This window comes from Hypoxylon trugodes, assembly GCF_022578975.1.
Source record: "Hypoxylon trugodes strain CBS 135444 unplaced genomic scaffold F4822scaffold_6, whole genome shotgun sequence".
NCBI classification, from domain to species: domain Eukaryota; kingdom Fungi; phylum Ascomycota; class Sordariomycetes; order Xylariales; family Hypoxylaceae; genus Hypoxylon; species Hypoxylon trugodes.
The window spans coordinates 112,245-135,241 of NW_026250021.1; the positions used below are offsets into that span (position 1 = coordinate 112,245).

The window sequence follows — 22,997 nt, forward strand, 5'->3', positions numbered from 1 at the left end:
TATATGTTCGGAATACTTGACCGTTCTACTATCCGGACCGGTCTACCAATCAGAGAATTGTTCATACCGCCGTAAAAACCCCCATTCCTAAGTAGTCTTAGGACCGGAGAGAGGGGGAACGGACGGGGTTAGGTAGCGCTGCCCGCGGCATTGTTGCGGCGCTGTTCATCGTTACCCAGGTACCTATAATCCCACCTACATAAGAAATAGAAATAGAAAATGATACCATACAGTACAGTACAGTACCTACCTACTAACCTGGTACAGACGTCGGAATTCATCCGAGTACAATGATAGAGGGATGGTTATGGATCCAACTGTCGCGCCGCACAAACAATATGACCCAAGGGGTAGGTTACTTATCACGCTTGTCTCTTCTCATGGGATGAAATCGTCTAGCCTTTCTTTTTTTCTCCCGCCCAACAAAAGGAATTCCAGCGGTCTCCTAAGCAGCTGGCTTGAGTCAGGGCTAGCCTATACCAGGCGCCAAATCCGAAGAGGAAGAGGAGCTGAACGGCCCGTAATACTGGGCAGGCTAGGTACAGTACAGTACAACGCAATGCAATACAAAATGTCAACTGACCTTCTCCCACCGGTGCTAAATATTCGGCATCGGCCATGGAACGTTCGGAATTTGCGAATCCACAAATTATTCCTTTATTCATCACAATTCGAGTCGTTAGTCGACCGACGTAACATTCACCCCTTTTACTTTCTCCTTCGTTCCAATGTCCAGGCCAGACGACATTACCAAAAAATCAGACATGAGGGACGCCGTTCATGCAGGATGGACGAAACAAACATGTTTATTCATCATTATCTACTTCTCAAGAGTCGGTTATCATGGGACCCGAGAGGCAACCCCTCGTTTTGCCCGTCTGTCCGTCTGCCCGTGCGTAGAAATTCTATCCCGCCAATCGGTTAGCAATCTTAAACCCTGTTGGTGTTAGCATCGAGATACGTCGGAGCACCATTCGAAAAACGTCATCCACAGTTGAAACGTGGTAATCATCTGCTTTATAAATATCCTCATTAACCAAAACGCCATCCGACTTTACAACGGGCCACTTCCGACTAATAAACCTATCTAACTCTCCAACTTGCGAGTATTCTTAGACAACCAAGATCTCAAATGTAAGAATACTGGGGAAGATACGGAATGATGCTTAAATTGGAAACGCCCGTGGCCTCGCCTAATGGACCATTATACGCTAATGAGGAACGCCATCGCCAGCTGAAGCCTAGCGAGTGGCTTTGCATTGACCTTGTTATCGAAACCACATATGCTGTGTAAGTCTTCGCGATAGTCTACCTAGTAATTACCTACAACGCCAAGCCGATAGTGTAGGGGCGACTTATTATGGGTTTTGTTTAGTGTGTAGTTCAGCTGAGGCTATTTCCAGCCGCACTGCTCGTAAATCAATAAATTATGCCTCACCTCCTCACTTATACTCATTCACTGCAAACATTGCGTCTATTAAAACCGGCAGTGCCTAGTGGTAACGTACTATTGGCAGATAACTGGAATATAGCACTCCTCATAACATACCGTTCATCGTAAATCTCGAGGGGTCGTTATACTAGGTAGATCAGCTGAGTCACACCTCGTCAAGGCGACTGGCTTGACGAGAGGACTTGAGACTTGACATTGGATAGGTAATGTCTTATCACGGAGCTAGTTGCCCGCCGCCGCTCCCACCCAGGAGTCCTAGGCCGGCCGGGAACGAGTCCCCTCATTCTGGGAGCTACCCGAACTGGAACTATCTGCCGCCTCCGTCTGGACCCCCTCCTCAAAGTCCGGGTTACCTACCGGATCCTCAACCTCCACCAATCCCTCCAAGGCCACCTGGCTATGAGATTGTTGCCGCACAACAAAGCTCAACCCAACAGCCCATACTAAGCTTCCCAATTCCTCCACCGCCTCCGGGACCTCCTCCAGTAACAGCAACGTCAACCTCTACTAGCTATCCGGCACATCCTTATACACCTAGCCAAAGCCAAGACTACCGATATTCTTATATACCGCCGACAAGTCCTGGGGTCCAGGATTATCACGGTTTGACCACCATTCCACCACCTCCTCCGGGTCCGCCTCCTCCAAATAATAGTTCCCTGAGCCCATATAACCCGGCTTCATTCCAACAATATCAACATGTTCCGCAGAAACCAGTCATAAGCCATGATTCACAGCCATCTACCGATATGCCCGCGACTTATACGCCGAATTATGTACCTCACGCCACTCCAAATGCAGCCCCTATTCCACCGCCTACCTCATATGCTTCCCCTCTGTATACACCCCCAGAAGAGGCACCTTGCAACCAGGCGCCAGAGACATCGTATCATACGTTAACATCGAACCCGCAATCACCCAACCACGGATCGCATTTCACTCATCCCCCAGTCACGCCAACGTCTCCCGAAGACTTGGAGGCTCGGTTCCAATCTCTATCAGTAGAAAATCCGCCAGTGCCCAGCCCACAACCTACTACCTCATATCAGGGTGTATCAGCTCAGCGACCAAATTCGAACCATTTGCAAAATGCATCTCCACCCGCCATCCAAACACCTCAATCTGGCTACCAGAGTTATGAACGACCCACGGAAATCTATCCCGATACCAGGTATTCCGCCAGGATAAATCCGCCGGCACCTGCACCACCCGCAGTAACGTCCTGTATCGACACCCCGATGGCATTCGCGACAACCTGGTACTGGCACCCGAAAGCGTCCGAGTTCCATATTTGTTCACGGTGTTATGTCGACCATATCCACGGCACTAGATTCCAAAACTCCTTCCAGAGTAAGAAATTCGACGATGGTGGGGCACGTATATGTCGATTCAGCAAGCCAAGGATGAAGGACCACCTCTTCAAAGCCGCGCTCTCAAGCGGCTCCCTGGATTTGGCACTAGATTGGATGCGTTCCCGTCTACAAATACCGGATTGCAAGGGTACGGATGGTGTGAAGGGAAGCGCTGGTGTTAAATGGTATAGAGCGAAATCGAATGCTATCCCCGGTTTCGTGACCTGTGAGGCGTGTTACGAAGATCTTATTCTAACCAGTCAATTATCTACCAACTTCGAGCCCACACATCCGCATCCCGTGGGTGAAACATGGTCCTGCGACGTTGCGGTACCATTCGTCGAAAAAGAATTTGAGGCCAGAAGTAAACTTAATGACTGGACTGGTTTCGCGAACGAGGCGAAAGCGCGCTTGTCGATACCAGCTTGCCCGGGGCGCAAGGCCTTAACTTATGATAAGAAATGGTTCATACCTAAAGGCGGACCTAACGGATTAGTTTTCTGCGCTGGGTGTTACTGCGACAAAGTGATCCATTCAGGCGAAGAAAAGAATTGGGAGGTTGCGGAGAGCTATACACGTTCAGCCGACAAATACGTGCAATGTGGGATGAGCATCTTCAGCATTAAAATGGCCATGGCAAGCGCGCAAGATTCTAAAAATTTCTCGATTTTCTGGACAGCTGTGCATAAACTCAGTCATGAGAAATTCTGCGAAGACGACGGTATTGAAGATGGGATCTGGTACACATTACCCTCGGACCCCAAAAACTTCGGTATATGCGCTGGCTGTTTCGTAGCGATTGCCGAACCGCTGAACATAGCGCAATTCTTTAGGCGAAAAGGCGATGCACAGCCCGCTGGAACGAAATGGCGGTGCTGCTTCAGCGTTGCGAATCCTCGTTTCGGACAATATATCAAACAACTTCTGCAATTGTATTACACGCTTGATCCGACGCCGTTTGATAATTTCGCTTCGGTTTATTCGTCTGTACCGACATGTCCGCGTGATGAAGATGCGAAAAATAGGCGATGGTTTGGATGGTTGGATTGCACCATATGCCCAGAGTGTCATCACGGATTTGCGCGACACACGGAGTTAGCAGCGAAAATGGACCTTAATGATACGCTGCTGGAAAACTCGGTAATGTGCGAAATGTATAGCCCGCGCATGCGTAACTTGTATAAGGAATGCAGCGAGGCATCGCCGCCGGAGCCAGTACCGCTTCTTACATATTCGGCGCAACGACGATTAGTATGGGCGGAAACAGTTCCGCAAATGAAAATGATGTTGTTCAGGGCTAAGATGGCGTTGAAACAGCAGAGAATGCTCAATATCACCAGCTCATATTATAACATGGCTGGGATGATGCAGGAGAGCACGTATGGGTCTTCATATTCGTATGGTGCTGCTGGTGTGGGATATGGTTATGCGAACATGAATCTGTTACAGGGCGCCATGTACAGTCAACAAGCCCAGAACGTATCTGCTAGTGTTACTAATGGTAGCGCTGTGTTCGTTATTGGACAGTTAGAACAACGCTGGAGGGCGGTTGAATAGGGGATAACAATTAGCTTATTAGTGGATCTTATAGTGTATTGAGCACTATAGTATACTGGATGCGTAAAGTCTGGCATAATTCAATGCAATTCCTACGATTTGTGAATACAAATACGCCGATGTAGAACTTATGAATGGAATTTTCAGCAAATATTCACGACTTAGCACCAATAGGTCATAAGAAATTCCCGTATTCGTTACCTAAAGCATTCAAATTTATAACTTTTTGAGACTGAGTATCCAAGACATTTAATCAATGATCAGCATATTCTCCCTTAAGAACGCCCTGGACGCCTCAGTGTTTCGTACTGCAAACCAAGGAAAAATAAGGGGGTTTATTATTCCGTGGGTACGCCGAGGCATATGGACCCAGCAGTATGGATGCCCTAATCTGTAGTGTCTTTCCGGGGTCGAACCAATGTAGTATAGCGAACGGCGCTTATATGCCTGCGGTTTAGGGGGCTGAACATCACTGTTAAAAATAAAATACAAAGCAAAGTAGCAGCCGAGGAATTGGAAGAATGGCGTCTTGCTGCGCCGCTATTTCTGCGTCATGCCTCGTAACTTACGGGGGCCTACAGGGCTCTACAGCACTCTGCAGGGCTTTATATGGAATGACTCGCTTCTCTTCCGTTCTGCCGTACCATCGAGATTAATTCAGGAACCCTGTCGAATCCGATTTACCAGGTTTAAGGTATCAATGGTGTCAGATTCAGATGGATGATCAGACGGGCCACGACATGCTTTTTTTTTTCTTTGTCAGGTTGAGGATTTCTTACGAATGTAAATAAAATCCTACATTGACGAATAAATAATCAACATCCTTCCCTCATTACAAAATAATATTCTATCCTGTCCCGGCCAGCAACCGAACACCTTTTGCGTTAGTGAGACGGGAAGATCCCTGATTCGTCTTATACTAGCTCTTTTTCCTTTGCTTCGGGTCGCTCGTCCCGTTATATCTTAATTCTTAGCGGCTCCGTTTACTGGGAATAGTTTGATGTTCTAGCCTTATTAAATCGAACGATACAATAATATCCCCATCGAACTATATGATATTGAGAACCAACAACCTCGGCATCGTTTAACTATCTTGTGGGCATTGTATATATTGTTTTGTTCGGAGATATTACCTCGAACCCCCCGAGAGAGACAGTTATCAAGGAAGGCAAGTCGCGAACTTAACATTGTGATCTTGTACCATTACTATCATAGAGGTAAGGAAACGAGACATGCAACGCCGCCCTATAACCGCCCTCAAATGGTAAAATTACCTGACGTATAGAACATAGTCTCAGCTGTACCAACCCTTCCCTAGCATATTATAGGCTGACCTAATTAATTAGACCACCATACAGGATACTCCATACTCCAGATCTGCACATGCCAGTGGTCTACTTACGAAGCTCTATTGGCCCGCTCGTTCTTTTAACACGCCATCTTCCCCCCGTTACCCGCCTTAGCTCCCGCATATAGTTTCTTATTAGGTTCGCATCGCGTATAGAAAATAAGACATAAGACATATGCTACCTCGGCCAGCGTCAGCCTAGATAAATGCGAAAAGAAAGAATAAATCTATATGACGACGACATCCCTCAGCTCCCGGCCTAGAAAAGACATGCCGCTGCATATAAGAACCACAACGTTACATATCACATCCTCATCATTGGTCATACGGCAATAATCCGCGAGGGTTGACAAGATCGATCCATCCCGTTGGAAAGTATCCGCACCGTAGCTTCGGAACCGAAATCGGCAAATTTCCCATTGAATAGCAGGGAAGAATAGCATGCGCATTTCCCCCCCATCCAGGAAGAGAATTGCGTAAGAGTATCCGGCTAGCTGTAAGGGATTAAAAACCAGTGGGAGGGATTTACAATTTATTCGTCTCGTCCCGTCCCGTTCCGTCCCGCAACCCACTGGGATTATGCACAAACTGCTTGCGCGCCTCCAACGGTATAGTCGTTGTGCGATGGCAGCTGGAGACAGCAATGCAAGGGCGAAACACCAACCTAATAGGTCCCTGGATTACATATTGAAGGGCAGGGTCTATATCGAAGAATTACCCCCGGATATCGAGCCTATTAGGAGATTTTTAGAGAAGTACAGCGGTATCCGTGCGAAGGATGTCGATGAACATATCTACCAAATAGTATGTACAACATGATCTCATTTTCCCCTTCTCCATTTGGAACGAGTACTTACCGTTATTTCAGCGTGATCGGTTATGGGAGATATATCCATATATCTGCATCGGCCACTTCCGCTTCCTTTCCCTCAAATTCACATTAGATCCTCGGTACCAAATAACATTAAGTCGACTTCTTGCGCCCAAGTCCGAGGCCACGTTTCTTGATGTCGGTTGTTGCGTAGGACAGGTACTACGACAACTTGCATTCGATGGCGTGGATTCTTCTAGATTATATGGTACAGATCTGGAACCTCGATTTCTAGAAGCCGGCTACGACCTTTTCAAGGACCGAAATAAATTCAAGGCAACCCTTGTAGCTGGTGATATGCTTAGCCAAGATGGCGAGAATGGCGAAGGCGATGAGAGACTCAAGATCTTGGATGGAAAGATGAGCATTATCCATGCGACAAGTTTCTTCCACCTCTTTACGTGGGAGAACCAAGTTCGTGCTGCTCTACGTATGGTCCGATTTCTTAATCCGAACGACCCAGATGTCATGATATTCGGACGCCATGTTGGGACGACAACTCCAGGCAACAATGAAGGAGCAAGAGGATCTAAGAGATACCTGCACAATGCCGCAAGTTGGCAAGATTTATGGGACGAGGTGGGCAGACTCACGGGAACGACGTGGCGGACTGAGGTGGAAGAGATTGATGAACCTGGTATGCATCCAGATGGCAATACCAATGAGGCGCTGAGGCGCTTACGATATGGCGTTTTTCGAGCTTGATTGATTAGGTATACCCATGTTTAAATTGTTATGGATCGGAGGTATTTTGCACGCATTAGCCAGTATTCTTAAGGAGTTTTCCAGGTTATCAGGATATGCGAAGACGATGCACAATCACTTATGTCCTCTCTAATGTAGTTATTTCTAGGAGCTGTTCAGTATCGCTATATCATATTAAAGATTTATACCATTGATTTATTACTTTTCTATTTTTTTTCTCCCCCCCCCTGACAATTCTGGGCCTTCGATACTTAACCTCAACTGCCTAGGTACCTACAGATACTATGAGAATAGGTAGGTGACCACCAATTCAATCCCCCATTCTTTTTACTAATACGCCTACACCCCACTATAGTATAGGCGGTGTTCGCCTACGGACCGATTGAAACGATGCTGTCTAAAACACGTTGTTCCGGACTATGTGGACTCATCATATTGATTCTAGCAAAATAAACCCGAAAATAAAGAAGTAAGGCAATTCAAGATGTGAGAAATACGAGGATAATAATGAAAAAAGAAAGAAAAAAAGGTTGCCATTGCTGGCTTCGAACGTTCAATTATCCATCTACAACCCCCAAGTATCTCTGGAAGGGAAGTATCCGATGCTTGAAACTGCCTTCGGGTGTTGATGTACCCGAAGTGTTCGGCGTGTTGCCTCATGAGCCATATATGATTTAACTCACTCAGCTGTTAGCAGGAAACCTTCTTATTATCCTGTATATATCTAGCGAATTCGGGGATGTGGCTTCCTCGTCATATAGTCTTCTTATTCTACAAGGCCGCACTTTCCATCATCCTTATTCGACTATATCTGCTATGGGGAGCAGGTTTATGTATGTATAAACTCAAATGTACCATATGTACCTGCTAGGGCGAGTACACGTATAGGTATACTGTGGTACCTGCAATAGGTAGAGTCAAGAATAGAGTCAACAAAGAATGCGATAGGTAAAAAAATGGTTGGAATTCTGATATTTGAAATGACAGCGGTGGACGAAGCGACTTTTGAATATAGGGGTGTATGGAAAAATCATAACCACTTACATTGGTGCTATAATAGAAGTGGTATTATTGCCTTGATATTTAGTATTTCATATGGCGCATAAGAATGAGTAGAGCGACATGTATGTGGATTTTAGTCCTTGAGCATCGAATTTGAGAAGTATGCAATTAAACTTCTTGAATTATTATGATGGTGTCAATTGCTTCGGTACACTGAGACATCACATGTTTGGCGAGAATACACTATAAATACGTGGAGATTGATACTAGGTGGTTGGAAAGAGGACGGTGATCGAGACTTGATATTAAATGCTAGAAAAATGCCTTCTAGTGGCATGAGCGCCATGATATTAAAATGCTAATAAACGCTCAAGAGTATGCTATACGCCGTAAAATGCGAATATAATGCCATATGCGAGGTGGAAAGAGATGGTAACGGAAGAAGAATCACAATGCTAGCATCACCATATCCGTTTAGCTACCATCTCGTATCTTACCACCTTAGAAAGTCCATCGTCGCCCTTCTCCTTAAACTTCTCTTCTCCTTTCCTTTCTCGTTCACGCATCTTCTTCAATCCTTCTTTATCATCTTCGTATATCCACTTCCTACGATCATCACCGATCTCAACAGCTCCCCAAGAACCAATTCGTTTTCCCGGTTGTGAATAATTCTCACGTTCCGTCTTCCCAGTAGCGACTGAATGTTCCTTAACCTTCATCGCTGCGTACCGCTCTCTAGAATAGTGTAATAGAGCCATACCTAGGAGAAGCTTCACGATAAGAAGCACAACCCAGGTGAGAAAGAAGAACACTACCATTGTAAGCAGTGCAATTGCATCGTCAGAAGAAAATGCCCAGAAAGGTCGAACATGGGGCGATTCGTATGGGTGGCCGTAGACTGCTCGGCCCAAAGCGTTCCTCAGCAACGTGTCTAGGTGCTCTAATGCGGCAATCATAGCAGGTGAGGATGGGACCGAAGACTCCACTGATAATTCTGTGGTTGAAGTTGGAATCGGAGGACTAAGATGCGTCGCAAGGAACATATGATAAACTTGTATCGAAGCACGGATGAAGAGGCAGGATAGCGGCAGTAGTGGTAAACCCAACCTTCGAGTGAGTGAGGGTGCTGAAAATGCCTATATAACGCGTAAGACACATATTCAAAAATCTCTTCTCTTATGAAAGAAGACTTACATTCGTGTAATAATCCTTACATAGGATGTCTAGCATCCTATGGTAAAGCTTGGGCTTGACATTGTTGAACTTATTGATGTACGCATGCTTGATCCAATCTACTAACATCTCGATTCCTATCACAACCAGAAACGGTGATAGAACCTCGCCGGACAATATCCATGAAGGTAACACCGTAAAGCTGTTGGGTAGACTCGAGCTGGTATGAAGTGGACCGGTCTTCGCAGCGCCACCGTCCATTTCACTCCCAGCTCCAAGAACGGACAAACCCCCTACTTCGACAATATTTCTCATAGCAATGATTAACAGGATAATCCACAACTGGAATCTTTCCACCACATCTGAGCAAGTCAATTGGAAGAGATTCTCCTTTTCGATTCGCTTGAACACGCTTCCTTTAATCTCAACAAATTGGTTCGAAATCAAGAGGGTGAGGAGGGAATTGGAGTATGAGTTCACAGCCACATTCAACGTGATAACCTGATAAAACAAGCACATTGTATGGATGACATTGTATATCAGGGAGAGGATGAACATGCCAAAAGGTAAGAGAACTTTCGATCTCCCAGAGCTGTTTCTCGAAAGAGTTTCGGAGCTGAAGAGACATTCCAAAATGTCCTGGCCAAGAGCCGAAAGAAGCCGATCGCCGACCTCGAGGATGTTGTATATCACGTAGAGCTTCATCGAAGACTGAGCACGGATAAAGTGATACATACGGCTTGCATCCAGATTCATTAATGCCATGGAGCTACAAATGAGGACGAACCCTTGCAAAAGATCGGCCTTATGGTAAGATGTCAAGTTGGAAGGCTGCGATTTTGTCCGTCGATGGCGAAATCCTCCAAGTCTACCTGGCATGGGGTGTTTCGGCGGATGGAACACACCATTCCCATTTAACCGAGGGGTCTCCTGGGTTGATATGTTTGTTGCTTCAGAAGAGGTGCGATGCCTTGCAGAGCCGTTCTGGCGAATGTTGGTGCTGCTTTCTCTTGCTCGGCTCTGACTTCTTTCGGATTCACTCGCCGCCTGACTGCTATCAGATCGGTTGCGTGACGAAGCTCGCCCCCTCCTCCCTCTCTGCCAGAGACGCCAAGTGCCTTGCCAAACATAACCAACAACCCATCGGACTTCCTTCCACACTACGTATGCCCACCATTGTATTAACACACCAAGAGCGATGAGAAATCGCATAGGTAGAATGGTAAATGTATATAACCATGCATCTAGACAAGCAAGAGTGCCAAAAGTCAAGACATGTTCGAGATACGGTGGTAATAAGAGAGCATTTAGCAGCCGCTCAAATTTGACTGCACTAGATTCATACGGCGTATCGGCAGACTGAGAATGGTGAATATACAGAGGGCTAGGGCGTTGACCAGCTAATTCGAGTTGGAGATGGGTAGGTATTGACATCGGTGGAAGAGGTATAGCTGGTAGTATGGGAGACGGCGGCGACGGATCGGATCGGTCTGGCTTAGAGGGAGGTATGGAAGTTTTGGGCACAACGGAGGATAGATTCAGCGGGGGAGGACGGGGTAGAGGGTTGAACGAATTTCGTCTGGTGGCATTTGACTCCGTTGTAGAAGGGCCGGTAGAAGATCTCCTATTGATAGGAGGGGTGGAAAGCGTTCGCGATGAGGCGGGTGGGCGTCGAAAGTCGGCTGCTGTTTTCGGGGCCTCGCTAGGTGTTGGTATAACTGGTGAACTCTCCTCTGTACTTGGTGTTCGAATACTGTTTCGTAATTGCTCTGACATCGAAGGACGTGCTACAGACTCGGCAACACTAGCGGACATTGGATATTCAGCACCGTTGGGTTTGCGTTGGGGAAGCTGAGGAACGACAGCGATAGGTAACGAGTCAGGAGACGAGGTTAAGGCCTGCATCTGGGAAGCAGAGAGCTTCCTAACACTTTCATGGCTTGCCTTCTTCGTAGCCGACTTCGATGTGGAATATGTACGCGGCTTGGTAGATGACTCGGTAGTTCGGTTGGAGATAGGCTTATCGGGGATGCTGTTGGAGGTTGCGACAGGTGATGAGTGTCCGCTGACACTGCCGATGCTACTGATGCTGCTGTTACTGTAACTCTTATTAGGTGTTCCCTCTACAATATACCCGGTTCTGTTAGCCCTCGCTTTCTCGTTCGAGCCATTTGTGTTAAAGGCCGTGTCGCGTCCCTCGAACTTCGGCGTAACTGGAGTCGAGGCAGTGATTTCAAGGGTAGGAAAAGGGTCGGCCGGCGGTGTTGGATACTTGGATGTTGTCTTGACTACGGAATTATCTCGATATTGTTTCTCCCTCTCTAGGCTCCTCCCACATCTATCATCAAGTGTGTCCTCATCTTTGCGGTTGCCATTGGCAGAGCCGCCGTTTGTATCTCGTATGGATAAATCCGGCATTAGGGAGATGACGTCGATTTCAGGATGCCCATCCTCTCTCCACATTCATAATCGATCCTATCGCAACTTAAGTAGATGGTAGATTATTGGCCATTAGAATAAAGGATCGCCGAAGCTGTGGGTAAAGCAATGGATCTGCGGAGTAAAACGAGTGGATTTCTTTTTTGTTGTTGTTGTTGTTCGCTGTTGACATTGATTGGAATTGTTTAGGTATCATGAAAGGTGATTGATAGCGCTGGAGATAAAAAGATAAAAAGGCCAAGTTGAAGAAATTCCAAAAGGTTGACAGGGGTCTAGAACCTTATCGGTTACTGTATCGATAGCCTTGCAGAATACAGTGCGGGAAAAGATAAGCCATTGGTAACTCTAAAAATAGGACACATTATAGTGCAACCGACCTCCGATGGACTCTACGTCATAGGGATATTAGAGGGTAAGATTAGGGGAGTAGGCTGTCCAATACAGAGATATTTCGTCCGACTTCGCACTGTAATTAGCTCTTTACCTCTCTACCTACCCCATCTCCAATTTTATTTCCTTTTCTTCCCTCTAAATAATCAGACAACTTGATCTATGATACCTTCATCCCATCAAATATTAATGAAGATGCACTATAATACAATGTTAAGGAATTAGGAAATCGTCAGTTTTGATCTAATGCAAACTTCGTGTATAATCCTTTTGAGGAATCGCCATGCTCTAGTCTCCTGCGACACGTTGACCTCGCCATGACTTCCCAGCTTGCTTCCTGTTCCAACGGAGAGGCATAAGGCTGGCCAATAGGGCAAGATGAATAGGTACATGTAGGTATAAAGATGAGCATCAAGATAAATCCGATATGTGCTGACACGACCACTTTAGTACTTGATTAGGTTCATCTATTATTGCGGCTGACGATCCCCTGTATCCGTCTAGGCACCGTTGGGAACGGTCGCAGTCGATGGATCCCAGTCCGAGCCTCTATCCAGGTCTATACCTAGGTAGCTATGGGGCAAAGACCGACCCGACCAATCATCATGGCCAATTCTGTTGTTAAGACGTTCCCTGATTTAACCCGATTCTTCGAACTGCGCTGTCAACTGCTGTATAATTTGATAATACATATTCAGATTTGAGGATTCTCAGCCCACTCCTTCGTCATTTCCTTCACTGCCAGGCATTCATGGTTACTGGGCTATGATAATTGACTACATGTTCTCCTGCCTTGTAGTGGCTGAGTATTTCAAAATGACAGTGTCTACGAAAGCTCTAGGTAGAACGGTATACCTAGCTCGCATTACCCCCATCCGGAGGGCTAATGAGCATGTGCTATTGGTCCTAGATAAATATTATTTAACATACCTAGGTAGGTAGCGGTGGATTACCTGGTAGAAATATATAAAGATGCAGTCCTCTGTCATTCTGTCAACTTATTATAGGCCCCCAGTCTTCTTCATCAGCATCGTCTCTAATTCCTCAGGTTCAAGATGCCTTACCGACATAGTTCTCTCGCGAGATTCCTCGTGACGCTCTCAGCTAGCAACGTGGTTCTAGCCGCCCTTAACGGGCATTGTCCGCCTTTAGGACCCGTCCTACCTGCCCCGACAAATCCAACAGCAAACCAAGCAGTCCAATCGGCCGTAAAAAATGTTACGGATGTCTTTCAAAATATCACTGCTGAGCTCGATTCTACCGGCATATCAATCGCAGTCAAATCCATACACGAAGACAATCCGTTCTTGGAACTCCACCACACGCCTGCCACCCTCAACCCTAACGGCACCACCGTAATAGACTCGCAGACAGTGTATCGACTCGGAAGTATATCGAAGATCTTTGCAGTTCTCTCTTTATTGCAACAGATCAATGTTAATTTTGATGATCCTATTGTGCGATATGTTCCTGAGTTACTCCAACTCAAAGGCGAGACGGACGAAGTTGATGATATCACAACTGTTAGATGGGACGAAGTTACACTTGGCGCACTTGCTTCGCATATGAGCGGTATTGGTGCAGACCGTAAGTTAACTAAATCGCCCCGACCCGCATCATAAATTACTAAACATTGTTAGTTGTCGCCGACTTATCTAGTGTTCCAGAAGACTGGACTCAAGTTGGTTTACCCAAGCTGAACGATGTATCGGAAACCGGATGTGCTGGAGTCCTTGGCCTTCCAGCTTGCAATAGGACCGAATTCTTTCGAGATTTTGGCAAACGTCATCCAGTATACGCCACATTCACGAATCCAGTCTATTCCAATGTTGCGAGCGTCATACTTGGTTTTGCCGTTGAGGCGATAACAAACATGACCTATGATGGCTATGTTAAGCAATCGATCTTTACCCCTTTATCCATGACGAATTCGACCATCTTCAACGGCCCAAAGAAGGATTCATGGGGTTTCATTCCGGTGAATGAAACTTGGTTTGGAAGTAGCTTGGGATATGAGGACATGTAGGTATTAGTATCCATCCATTATTGAATACTACTGACACTAGGTAGTGCTGGCGGTTTCTATTCAAACACGGTCGACCTTCTTTCTTTTGGAACCGGTATCCTCAAGCACACAATTTTAGACTCATCCAAGACAAGGAAGTGGATGAGACCGTTAACATCTACATCTTCATCTGGCCTACTCTTGGGCGGCCCCTGGGAAATCCTACGATCCGAGACCGTCACTAAAGACAAGCGTCTCATTGAGTTCTATTGCAAATCTGGCAACCTTAACACCTACAACAACATGCTATGCCTTATCCCGGATTATGACCTTGTTATCACGATACTATCCGGTGGACCTCAGTCCAATGCTGACTTGGTCGATTCAGCGCTTACAAAGGTTGTTCAGGGTTTACTCCCTGCTATCGAGGAGGCGGGTAAAGCCGAAGCTATGCCAAAATTTGGTGGCACTTACACAGATGCCACTACGAACTCAACAATTACTCTTTCCCTCGATGACGCGCCTGGTTTCTCTGTATCAAATTGGATCGTTCGTGACGTCGACGTCATTAAGAACTATGGTAATTATGGGGCTTTGTCAAGTGGCCCAAAAAATCTCCCTGTTTCTGTTCGGTTATATCCCACCAATCTTTCTGCAGGATGCAAGGTTGCCTGGCGAGCAGTTTTCGATGTTGGAAGCTTGGAAGACACCGAAAAGGAGGATGACAGCGCGTTCTGGCCCGACTCGAGCTGCAATACATGGGGTTCAATGGATAGGCTCACATACGGCTTCCGGTCGATGGACGAGTTCGTTTTCTCACTCGCTGAAGACGGGTCAGCTCAGAGTGTAACCCTAAGGACATTCAGGGTTGAACTAAAGAAAGAAGCTTAAGTTTCACACGGCTTAACGTTTTGCGGGTTTGTCATGGGCGAAAGAATACCCCGAGGAAGAGTTGCCGTTTTATGATGTGTTGTATGCATTGCATAGATCAGCGGCGTCGGGCGTCGCGATCGCAACAGTTATGAGTCCTGGATTGGTGCAACGGTAGCTCCGCCGTACTGCACGCGAATTGCGGCGTTAGCCCAGAACTAGGTCACGACCGGGCCCGTGCTCATAAAAGAGCAAACCATTGCTTTAAGATTCGAATCAGACACGGAGCAGTTTTCAACCCTCTACTACCAGACTCCGAGAACATGGGGTGTTACACATTATAAGGCGCCGTATGTGACAAGATTCAAATAATGTTTTAACTTATTTTCATATATAGAGATCATTTCTAGAACACATTATTGCATTTTTTATAGATCATTAATTATCATTTTTGGTGCTAGAAAACACTTAAGTCACATCGATCCCAAGGCATCAGCTACAAGTAAATAGTACGTTAAACACTCAAACTTTATTAAACAAACAAAATTATTCTATTTAACGAGAGGACATAGAAGAAAGATATTAAATCTTCAGTCTTACTTTTACAACTTCAAATTTCGAAGCTTAGCCGTTTTCTGCAGTCCGAAACAAGAAACAATAGAGTGTAGACAATGTAATTAGCTAATTTGCCTTACTTCTTCTCCACGGGGATCAGGCTTTTGAAGCCCTCTTCTAGGGTCTTCGCCATTCCGGCCCGATGTGCGATTCCCTTAAGGGAGGAAGTTTCGCTGTGCTTCAAGGCCTTACGTGTGCCATCTAAGTTCGTAGCCATGGCAGCTCCAAAGGTCTTGACTAATTCCTTACGATTGATGATCTCAGGAACCTGGACGATGGTCTTGAGAAGCGCAGCTTTCTTCCACGGTGTAAGTGCCGCCTTACCTTGACGCGAGAGGTAGTACTTAACCTGGCTCTTAGCATGCTCGTTGAGCTCGGCAATCTTCTGCGGAGTGAAAGGGCCCTGTTGGCTCTTGTTCGCCTTAGCGATACAATCTTTCGCCGTCTCCTTCGCGAAGAGCTCGGAGCTATTATCGTACGTGGTCTTCAGGAACTCCTGGCGCGCCACTCCGCGTAGCTCTTGCTTATCGGCCTCCTCTTGGATCGAACACTTCTCACACTTGTAGTTGGCGGTTTCTCTGGCGAATTCCATGTAGTTCATGTGGAACTCATCTTCCGTGTGAGGGTAAAAGAGGCAGAACCAAGAGGGTGCGACGTAGAGAGTCATTTGATGACCGCACAGATGGTTCTGCCGAACGAGGTAGGCACACTGTTGACACATTCTGGGAATAGAGTGGTAGTCCTCAAACTTACTCGTGCTTGCCGCCGGTTTGACTGTTAGTACCTATCTAGGTACTATGTATGTTTGTGAGAGAGAACTTTTGGTAAGCACGGAGGCTCCAATGGATGTAGTCTCTTAGATTTGGACTTGGTGGTCTCTTGACTCATAGGCTTGCTCTAAATTGAAGATGTCTGTGGATAGTCTAGATTGGTAGCAAGAGGTGTGCTTGCTTGACTCCTATATATACACTCATGTGGGGGGCATGAAACAATGTTGTTGTCCTACAGTAGGAAACATGTTACTTCACTCGTTACTTGGGTATCGTTTTAGGACACGAAAAGATATTGTTTTGACTACTAACACCGAGTACCAGAGTATTACGAAGCTTTATGTATTATTTTATATCTACAATTAATACCTTGATGTTTCTGGGTGAAAAAAGGAAAGAAACAATGTATTTGTTACTCTACTGCTTTATCCTCTGCGCCCGTTAATCTTCGAACGTAACGAAATATTCTAGACATTTCATCGCAAGTTTCGAAATATACCTATTTAAGAAAGGGTTCATGAGCATTAGTAGTTGAAAAGAAAGAACTTGATAATTCACACCTGATATCGGTTTGAAGTGGGTATTCGGCGGGATATGCGCCTCGAGGTCATGCCAATCTATCACCGCATATTTCCAAGGCATCAACCAATAGGCTAAGACGATGATACTATTCATACGTACAATGCCATTAAATTCTATATGGCGATGTATCCCCTTGCATTCGGCCTTTGTTCCGGCATGTTGAGTTGGTTATCTCCGTCACGTCGCCGATTGTCACCCAGCATTCCCCGCAAATGCTCACTTAAAGGCGACGGATGATGACGTGATCACGATCAATATGGCGATATCCTATCGGGATCATCAATTTAGATGCTTATGTATGTCTTACCGGAGCCTTGGTATGAGAATAGCTATCCAAAAACCGAGGCTGCCCGTAGTAACTGTTGCGTCATTCTTTGTTACCCCCACCTAAACTTGTATAAAAGGGCGTTCAGCATTTTACCTACGACGACTAATTTAGCATGTATTATATCTTTATTTTAGCTGCCTACCTCTAAATACCTAGTCCTGTGAACAGCTCTCAGCATGGCTACTCCAATCCAAAAGAATCTTGTTGAGAAAAACGCCAAATATGCTAGCAATTTTACCAAAGGGGACCTCGCTCTTCCACCAGCCAAGCAGTATTTGATCCGTACGTACTAAATCCAGGAATTTAAATATATTTAGCATAAGAAGCTGATTATCTTCAAGTAACTTGCATGGACGCTCGGATTGATCCAGCAGCCGCCTTTGGCATCGACCTAGGTGATGCGCACGTTATCCGTAACGCTGGTGGCAGCGCAAAAGACGCACAGCGATCCATCATTATATCAGAGCAACTACTTGGGACGAAAGAGATTGTGTTAATCAAGCACACCGGATGCGGCATGCTAACTTTCTCCAACGAGGATGCTCACGGTCTCGTGCAGAAGAACCTAGGGCATAGTGCGGTGGCCGAGATTGCTACGTTAGATTTCCTACCATTTCAAGACTTAGAAAAGGCAGTTAAGGAAGACGTCAATTACTTGAAGAGAAGTGCCACGGTTCCCGATCACGTGGCAATTAGTGGTTGGATTTACGAAGTTGAGACAGGGAAAGCGAGGCAGGTTGTATAACTACCTAGATGACGTTGCCCTAATCACTATCTATTTTTTATGCATAAAAAAACATGTTCTTTTTCCTCGCCTTCGTCGATATGCCCGCCTTCGTCAATATGCTTGCGTTCGTCAATATGCTCGCGTTCACGCATCATTGCCCTCGCCGCATCTTCGCGTTTTCATGGCCACAAGAAGGCGCCAACTCGACGAAATCGCACATATGAAAAAAAGTGGCGGAAACCCTAAACGACAGGGATTGCGGAAGCAAGGGCCGGCGGATCGTTGCCGTTGTCGTCATCTTTCTTCGGGTCGAAGCGGTTGGGAGGGCCTGAAGGGGGCGAGCAGTCAGTATTGTCCTCCTCTTCGTCTTCTTCGTCTTCCTTCTCCTCCTCCCCCTTTCCCTTCGTGTCGGTGTCAGAATCGGGAGCATCCCATCCATTGGCCTTCATCTTCTCAACCGCCTTCGACTTGAGATGTTCGGATTTACCAGTGATGCGGTGGTGACCTCGAAGATGACCGAGCAGCGAATGCCAGTTGCCGAAGGTCAAGCCCTCGCAACCCATGACACAAGGCCACCGGTAGGAGTGGTCCTGGTCTTTGTTGTACGCCGAGCCGGGAAGGTGATGCTTGCGCCAATGGGAGGTAATGTTTGTGACCCCGTTCTTCGATGTGCCCCGGCAAACCTGACCGTTGTCTCTAACGGTATCACACTTCCAGCGACCGCTCTTCATGATGTAACCGCCATACTCCTTGGTCTCGGGTTGACCCTCAGGATCTCGCTCATTTTCAGGCTTGGCCTGACCCTTCTTGCCTTTCTTGGGGGCCTTGTCGTCACCGTCGCTATTCTTTCTCTTGGGCGCCATGATCTAGGGTTCTGGTAATAGTAAGCAAAACTGATTAGAGCTAGGCTCGACCTGAAGAGTATTGATGGAGGCGGGAAAAGAGAGATGGGTAGGATATGAGACGGCCGAGCAGCAAGGAACGTAAGGAAGTGGTAACCAGCGGTATATGGAAATAGGATAGGATACACAAATAAAAGACATTAAGCTCGAAGAGTATTGATGAATGTAGGTGCGGTGTCTGGGTCGGAAAAATAATTATCGGGCCAAGTAGAATCGTGTATACACGATACGTACAAGAGCTGAGTCGAAGACCAGTCCAATACCGGTAGTAGGAATATGATACAGGTTAGAATTACTTACCTTCCAGTGATCAGATCTCTTGCATATGAGGTGAGTGGTTGGTACGACACGAATGTGCGATGACTTATGAAGGTAGTGAAGGACCTCGGAAGGTATTGGGTGTAGAGAACGTTCTTAATGGTATCAAAAGGTATTAGGTGTAGAAGGTGTCGCTGATGGTATCGAGGTAGATTTCGGTAGGGTACGTAGAAGGGCAATGAAGTAGTGTAGTACTAATTGTCTCCGAAGGTCAACCTAGGATTTTTTTTTCTCAGATACACACAGGTTTTCCTTTACGAGGAAAAAAGTATCTGGGAAGAGAAAAAGCCCCGGGAGAAATCAGAATGGCTTTTTTATTGCAATGGGCCACAATATTGTAGAGGGAAGGAAAACCAGTGTGGTTGAATGTCCAGAGACGAAAGAGTAACAACCCGGCCAGTGCAGGGTCAGGTATGGACAAGGTGAGGGAGGAACGTATTAAAAGTATTAGCACAAAATATAGGGATATTTCTTATCGGTTTGCCCATTAATACGTAGTTTCCCACAGTTGCTATCAAGGAACATGAAGAGACGAACCGACGTAACTACCTATCTCTGTATGTCCGTGCTTCTATGGCAGTAGAAGTCGCTAGCATAGGGCAAATAACCACCAAGGTAACAAAAAGTTGATAAAATGTAGTACGCGATATCTATTTAGGAAACATTACATAGCAAAGACTCGACACTTCGATTAATCGTACAACTAAGTAAATTCTAGTTGAGCAAGTGTAGTTTGAGATCAATGAGATGTAAGGTGCGATACCCAATTGGAATACAACTACCGGTCTCACTGAGTGTTAATCAGCCAATCATCTCAAGGAGCTACGCCTAATAAGGAAACCTACAACGGACCTCAACTATTTGTCGATGCTGGCTGAATACATGTACCTACCCAGGTGCTTACCTACCTACCTAGGTACCCATTTACATGCGTATTTACAGTAGAAACTACACGCGCCTACCATGTATTTAAATCATCTGTATGACTATCTAGCTTTAGCAAGGGTAAGGATCAAGTACATATATCTCTTGATGCCTGTCGCCGCCCCTTCCTGATCATAGAACAAGCAAACACGAATGCTTAAAAAAATGCTTAGATAAGAAAATTATCAGTCATGACTAGAACAACTAGGAATAATTAGAATGCCTACCTAGGTGCCTAGGTAGGTAGCTGGCCAATGAGTCTGCTCTCCTACATACCTAGGTACCTAGGTAGTTACATACTTTTTTTCCGGGGTGGGTAGCATGATGAATGTAAATGCAAGCCAAAAACACTTGAATGCTAAACGGAATATTTGAGAGTAAATAAAATATATTAATGAAGTTTAATTATTCTAAGGTCTTGGAGAATAATATCATTGTAATTTTAAGAGGGCTTATGATAGTGTTCATAGGTGAGCGTGAAGGCGCTCTTAGTTTAGCTATAGACTCGTCGACTTGCCGCATGTTCCGCCGCCTAAGATTGCGCAGATCGCGCCGGCCCCCGGTTGAACTTGTATCTCGGATCCATTAACCCACTCCAGGTTGCCGAGGCACGCTTCTTTGGGGTGTAATGAGGAGGTGCATCGGTATGAGTACTTTCCTTCTTTCCCTGATTAAGCAACTCCTCACCCCTAACTAGTAAGCTACGGGTGTTACGAATCAAGCGATTGAACTCGAGCTCTTGCTCTGTTGTAGTCTCGAACCGGCTAAGAAATGCGCTATCTGCGTTCCGGAAAGCCTCGGGTGGCACTGGCATATTGTGGATTTTGCAAACACCGCATGTGAGAGTTGCCAGTCCTATATAGAGTTCCTGGACCGCCTTTTCAAGAGAGGCTATTTTAACGACGTCTGAGTTGGATGCAGGCTTGGTGGTGGTAGACATCATTCCGTCGATTAATGCTTCGATGCGATCCGGATCCGTTGTTTTAGGTGTGATAGCTGAATGATCGGTCTGGGTGGGGCTGTCGGTCATTTTGATCTCGGCATTGAGGGACCCATCAGTTAAATCGGTGGAGGCCATATTGTTTCGGCGTGACGAGTGGTGATTTAAAATTTACGCCGTATGATAAACTGTGATCACCGTGGATAGATGAGATGAAAGACGACGAGTGTTAACAAGTATAATTAATGTGAAGGAAGGAAAGAAGGAGAACGGGGCAAGTGCAAGTTAAATAAAAATTCGGCAGTAGTCAGACCTCCCCCGGAGGAAAGAACGGAAGCACACGGTCAGGTAGTGAGTGTTGGGAAGGAACGATCTAGTGAACCTAGAACGGACCTACAGGCACCTTATTAGCTGAAAGGTAGTGCATGTAGGCACTAGCCTAACCTAACATTGAAGCTTCCAAGCCCATTATAGCACCTACCTACCTGGTACCTACCTATGCACGTACCTACATAGGCAGGCACCTAGGTACATATAGGTACTTTGTATATATGATAGGCACATTAATGTTACTGTACCTTGGTACCTGGGGATACCGCATATGCGTCAACATACTTCAGTATCTTTCTCGGCAGACATGTTCATCCTGTATTTCTAATCGATGCAAGCGTCCTTCGACCATGTTATACACCTATATAGTTGCTAGTTATCTCAATAATTTATACTCGAACAAAATGCATACGTCCGTACTTATCCTGGTATGCTCGTTCATCATCCCTATACGTCCAGTAATAACTCTCTGGTTCAGTTGTGTTCACACCGTTTTGACTCTCGTATATCTTCTCCATCTCTTGTCTCATCGCCGATTTTGGTTTACCCTCTTTAATTCGAAGCTTCTCAAAAAATACATAATGCTCCATAGAAAACACAACTAGTGTTGCCTGACATAGGCCCCTTCTTTCCTAGGAACGCGTTAAGCTGTCTGGATTGGACATTGCACTTTCCAGGGAAGCTCTTAGCTATCTCTCGGCAGAACCCAGCCTGACTAATATTAGGCTTCCGCAGAAAAGCTCGGATCTCTTTACGGATTTCATCACATGTGTCGTATACTGGCACTTCTTCGGTCTCCTCGCCATCAAGTTTGATATCATCAACATCCATAGCCTTCTTCTCCTCACTCTTCTTTGTTCTCTTCGGTGGTGCGACTTTGATACCCTGTAGTTCTCGCTTTTCAAAGAAAGTGTAAGCTTTGAAATATGTGTCGCATCCATCTCCTTCGTAGGTGCCGGTTTGATTCATGAATCGTCGGTAGGCCTGAGGTGACACGCCAATGATGCTCTGGAACTCGCCTACCCTCATATTTCCACCTCCGATGAAGTCTCTAATCTTATTACGGACTTGATTGCATGTGTCCTGAATCTCATAGAGGCGGGGATCATTGTCGTCAATTTCGGGGATATCGTGGGGTTCTTCAACTGGATGCGATTTACGTTTCTTGGGCTCATTGGCATTTAACTTAGAAGTATCAATGATCTTAGCCTGTCAGTATTTGATTCGTTAGTGTTCGTTCCTTATAACGGAGCACACGTTAGTCTGGAACTTACCCTTTTGTTAGGGATTGAACTAGTCATCTGTGCGTTAGGGTCGATTTGTCCTAAAGACGCCATCGTCATGAACGGCGGCATATGCGCTTTCGGAATCGTCTATTAGGATTTTAGGTGTGAAA

General features: G+C 45.9%; 8 protein-coding genes across 8 annotated transcripts; 4 read left to right on the forward strand and 4 right to left on the reverse strand.

Annotated features, from left to right (window-relative positions):
- Positions 1-1,250: 1,250 nt before the first annotated feature.
- On the forward strand, positions 1,251-4,385 carry F4822DRAFT_274985 (uncharacterized protein). Its single transcript, XM_051454776.1, has 2 exons — positions 1,251-1,290; positions 1,376-4,385. Exon 2 carries the CDS (start codon positions 1,660-1,662, stop codon positions 4,360-4,362), a length of 2,703 nt encoding a protein of 900 aa, XP_051312906.1. The 5' UTR covers positions 1,251-1,290; positions 1,376-1,659; the 3' UTR covers positions 4,363-4,385.
- Positions 4,386-5,816: 1,431 nt separating this feature from the next.
- Positions 5,817-7,495, forward strand: F4822DRAFT_274999 (uncharacterized protein). The gene is made up of 2 exons (XM_051454777.1): positions 5,817-6,514; positions 6,579-7,495. Exons 1-2 carry the CDS (start codon positions 6,290-6,292, stop codon positions 7,284-7,286), a joined length of 933 nt encoding a protein of 310 aa, XP_051312907.1. The 5' UTR covers positions 5,817-6,289; the 3' UTR covers positions 7,287-7,495.
- A 1,254-nt stretch (positions 7,496-8,749) lies between these two features.
- On the reverse strand, positions 8,750-11,879 carry F4822DRAFT_429894 (DUF747-domain-containing protein; the record flags this gene model as incomplete). The annotated part of the gene is made up of 2 exons (XM_051461177.1): positions 8,750-9,424; positions 9,483-11,879. The coding sequence occupies 2 exons, from the start codon at positions 11,877-11,879 to the stop codon at positions 8,750-8,752; spliced, it is 3,072 nt and encodes a 1,023-aa protein (XP_051312908.1).
- A 1,466-nt stretch (positions 11,880-13,345) lies between these two features.
- F4822DRAFT_429895 (beta-lactamase/transpeptidase-like protein) lies at positions 13,346-15,186 on the forward strand (the record flags this gene model as incomplete). The annotated part of the gene is made up of 3 exons (XM_051461178.1): positions 13,346-13,877; positions 13,931-14,312; positions 14,361-15,186. The coding sequence occupies 3 exons, from the start codon at positions 13,346-13,348 to the stop codon at positions 15,184-15,186; spliced, it is 1,740 nt and encodes a 579-aa protein (XP_051312909.1).
- Positions 15,187-15,856: 670 nt separating this feature from the next.
- Positions 15,857-16,478, reverse strand: F4822DRAFT_443947 (uncharacterized protein; the record flags this gene model as incomplete). Its single annotated transcript, XM_051463159.1, has 1 exon — positions 15,857-16,478. Exon 1 carries the CDS (start codon positions 16,445-16,447, stop codon positions 15,857-15,859), a length of 591 nt encoding a protein of 196 aa, XP_051312910.1. The 5' UTR covers positions 16,448-16,478.
- Positions 16,479-17,532: 1,054 nt separating this feature from the next.
- F4822DRAFT_443951 (carbonate dehydratase) lies at positions 17,533-18,368 on the forward strand. The gene is made up of 2 exons (XM_051463160.1): positions 17,533-17,742; positions 17,802-18,368. Exons 1-2 carry the CDS (start codon positions 17,637-17,639, stop codon positions 18,203-18,205), a joined length of 510 nt encoding a protein of 169 aa, XP_051312911.1. The 5' UTR covers positions 17,533-17,636; the 3' UTR covers positions 18,206-18,368.
- A 61-nt stretch (positions 18,369-18,429) lies between these two features.
- Positions 18,430-19,179, reverse strand: F4822DRAFT_443954 (uncharacterized protein; the record flags this gene model as incomplete). Its single annotated transcript, XM_051463161.1, has 1 exon — positions 18,430-19,179. Exon 1 carries the CDS (start codon positions 19,048-19,050, stop codon positions 18,430-18,432), a length of 621 nt encoding a protein of 206 aa, XP_051312912.1. The 5' UTR covers positions 19,051-19,179.
- A 2,989-nt stretch (positions 19,180-22,168) lies between these two features.
- On the reverse strand, positions 22,169-22,938 carry F4822DRAFT_429900 (uncharacterized protein; the record flags this gene model as incomplete). The annotated part of the gene is made up of 2 exons (XM_051461179.1): positions 22,169-22,810; positions 22,876-22,938. The coding sequence occupies 2 exons, from the start codon at positions 22,936-22,938 to the stop codon at positions 22,169-22,171; spliced, it is 705 nt and encodes a 234-aa protein (XP_051312913.1).
- Between the last annotated feature and the right edge of the window lie 59 nt (positions 22,939-22,997).

Coding starts and splice junctions, on each gene's coding strand:
- F4822DRAFT_274985 (XM_051454776.1), top strand. CDS start 1,660: ATGTCTTATCACGGAGCTAGTTGCCCGCCGCCGCTCCCACCCAGGAGT.
- F4822DRAFT_274999 (XM_051454777.1), top strand. CDS start 6,290: ATGCACAAACTGCTTGCGCGCCTCCAACGGTATAGTCGTTGTGCGATG. Junction 6,515..6,578: donor ATGAACATATCTACCAAATA/GTATGTACAACA, acceptor CCGTTATTTCAG/CGTGATCGGTTATGGGAGAT.
- F4822DRAFT_443951 (XM_051463160.1), top strand. CDS start 17,637: ATGGCTACTCCAATCCAAAAGAATCTTGTTGAGAAAAACGCCAAATAT. Junction 17,743..17,801: donor AGCCAAGCAGTATTTGATCC/GTACGTACTAAA, acceptor ATTATCTTCAAG/TAACTTGCATGGACGCTCGG.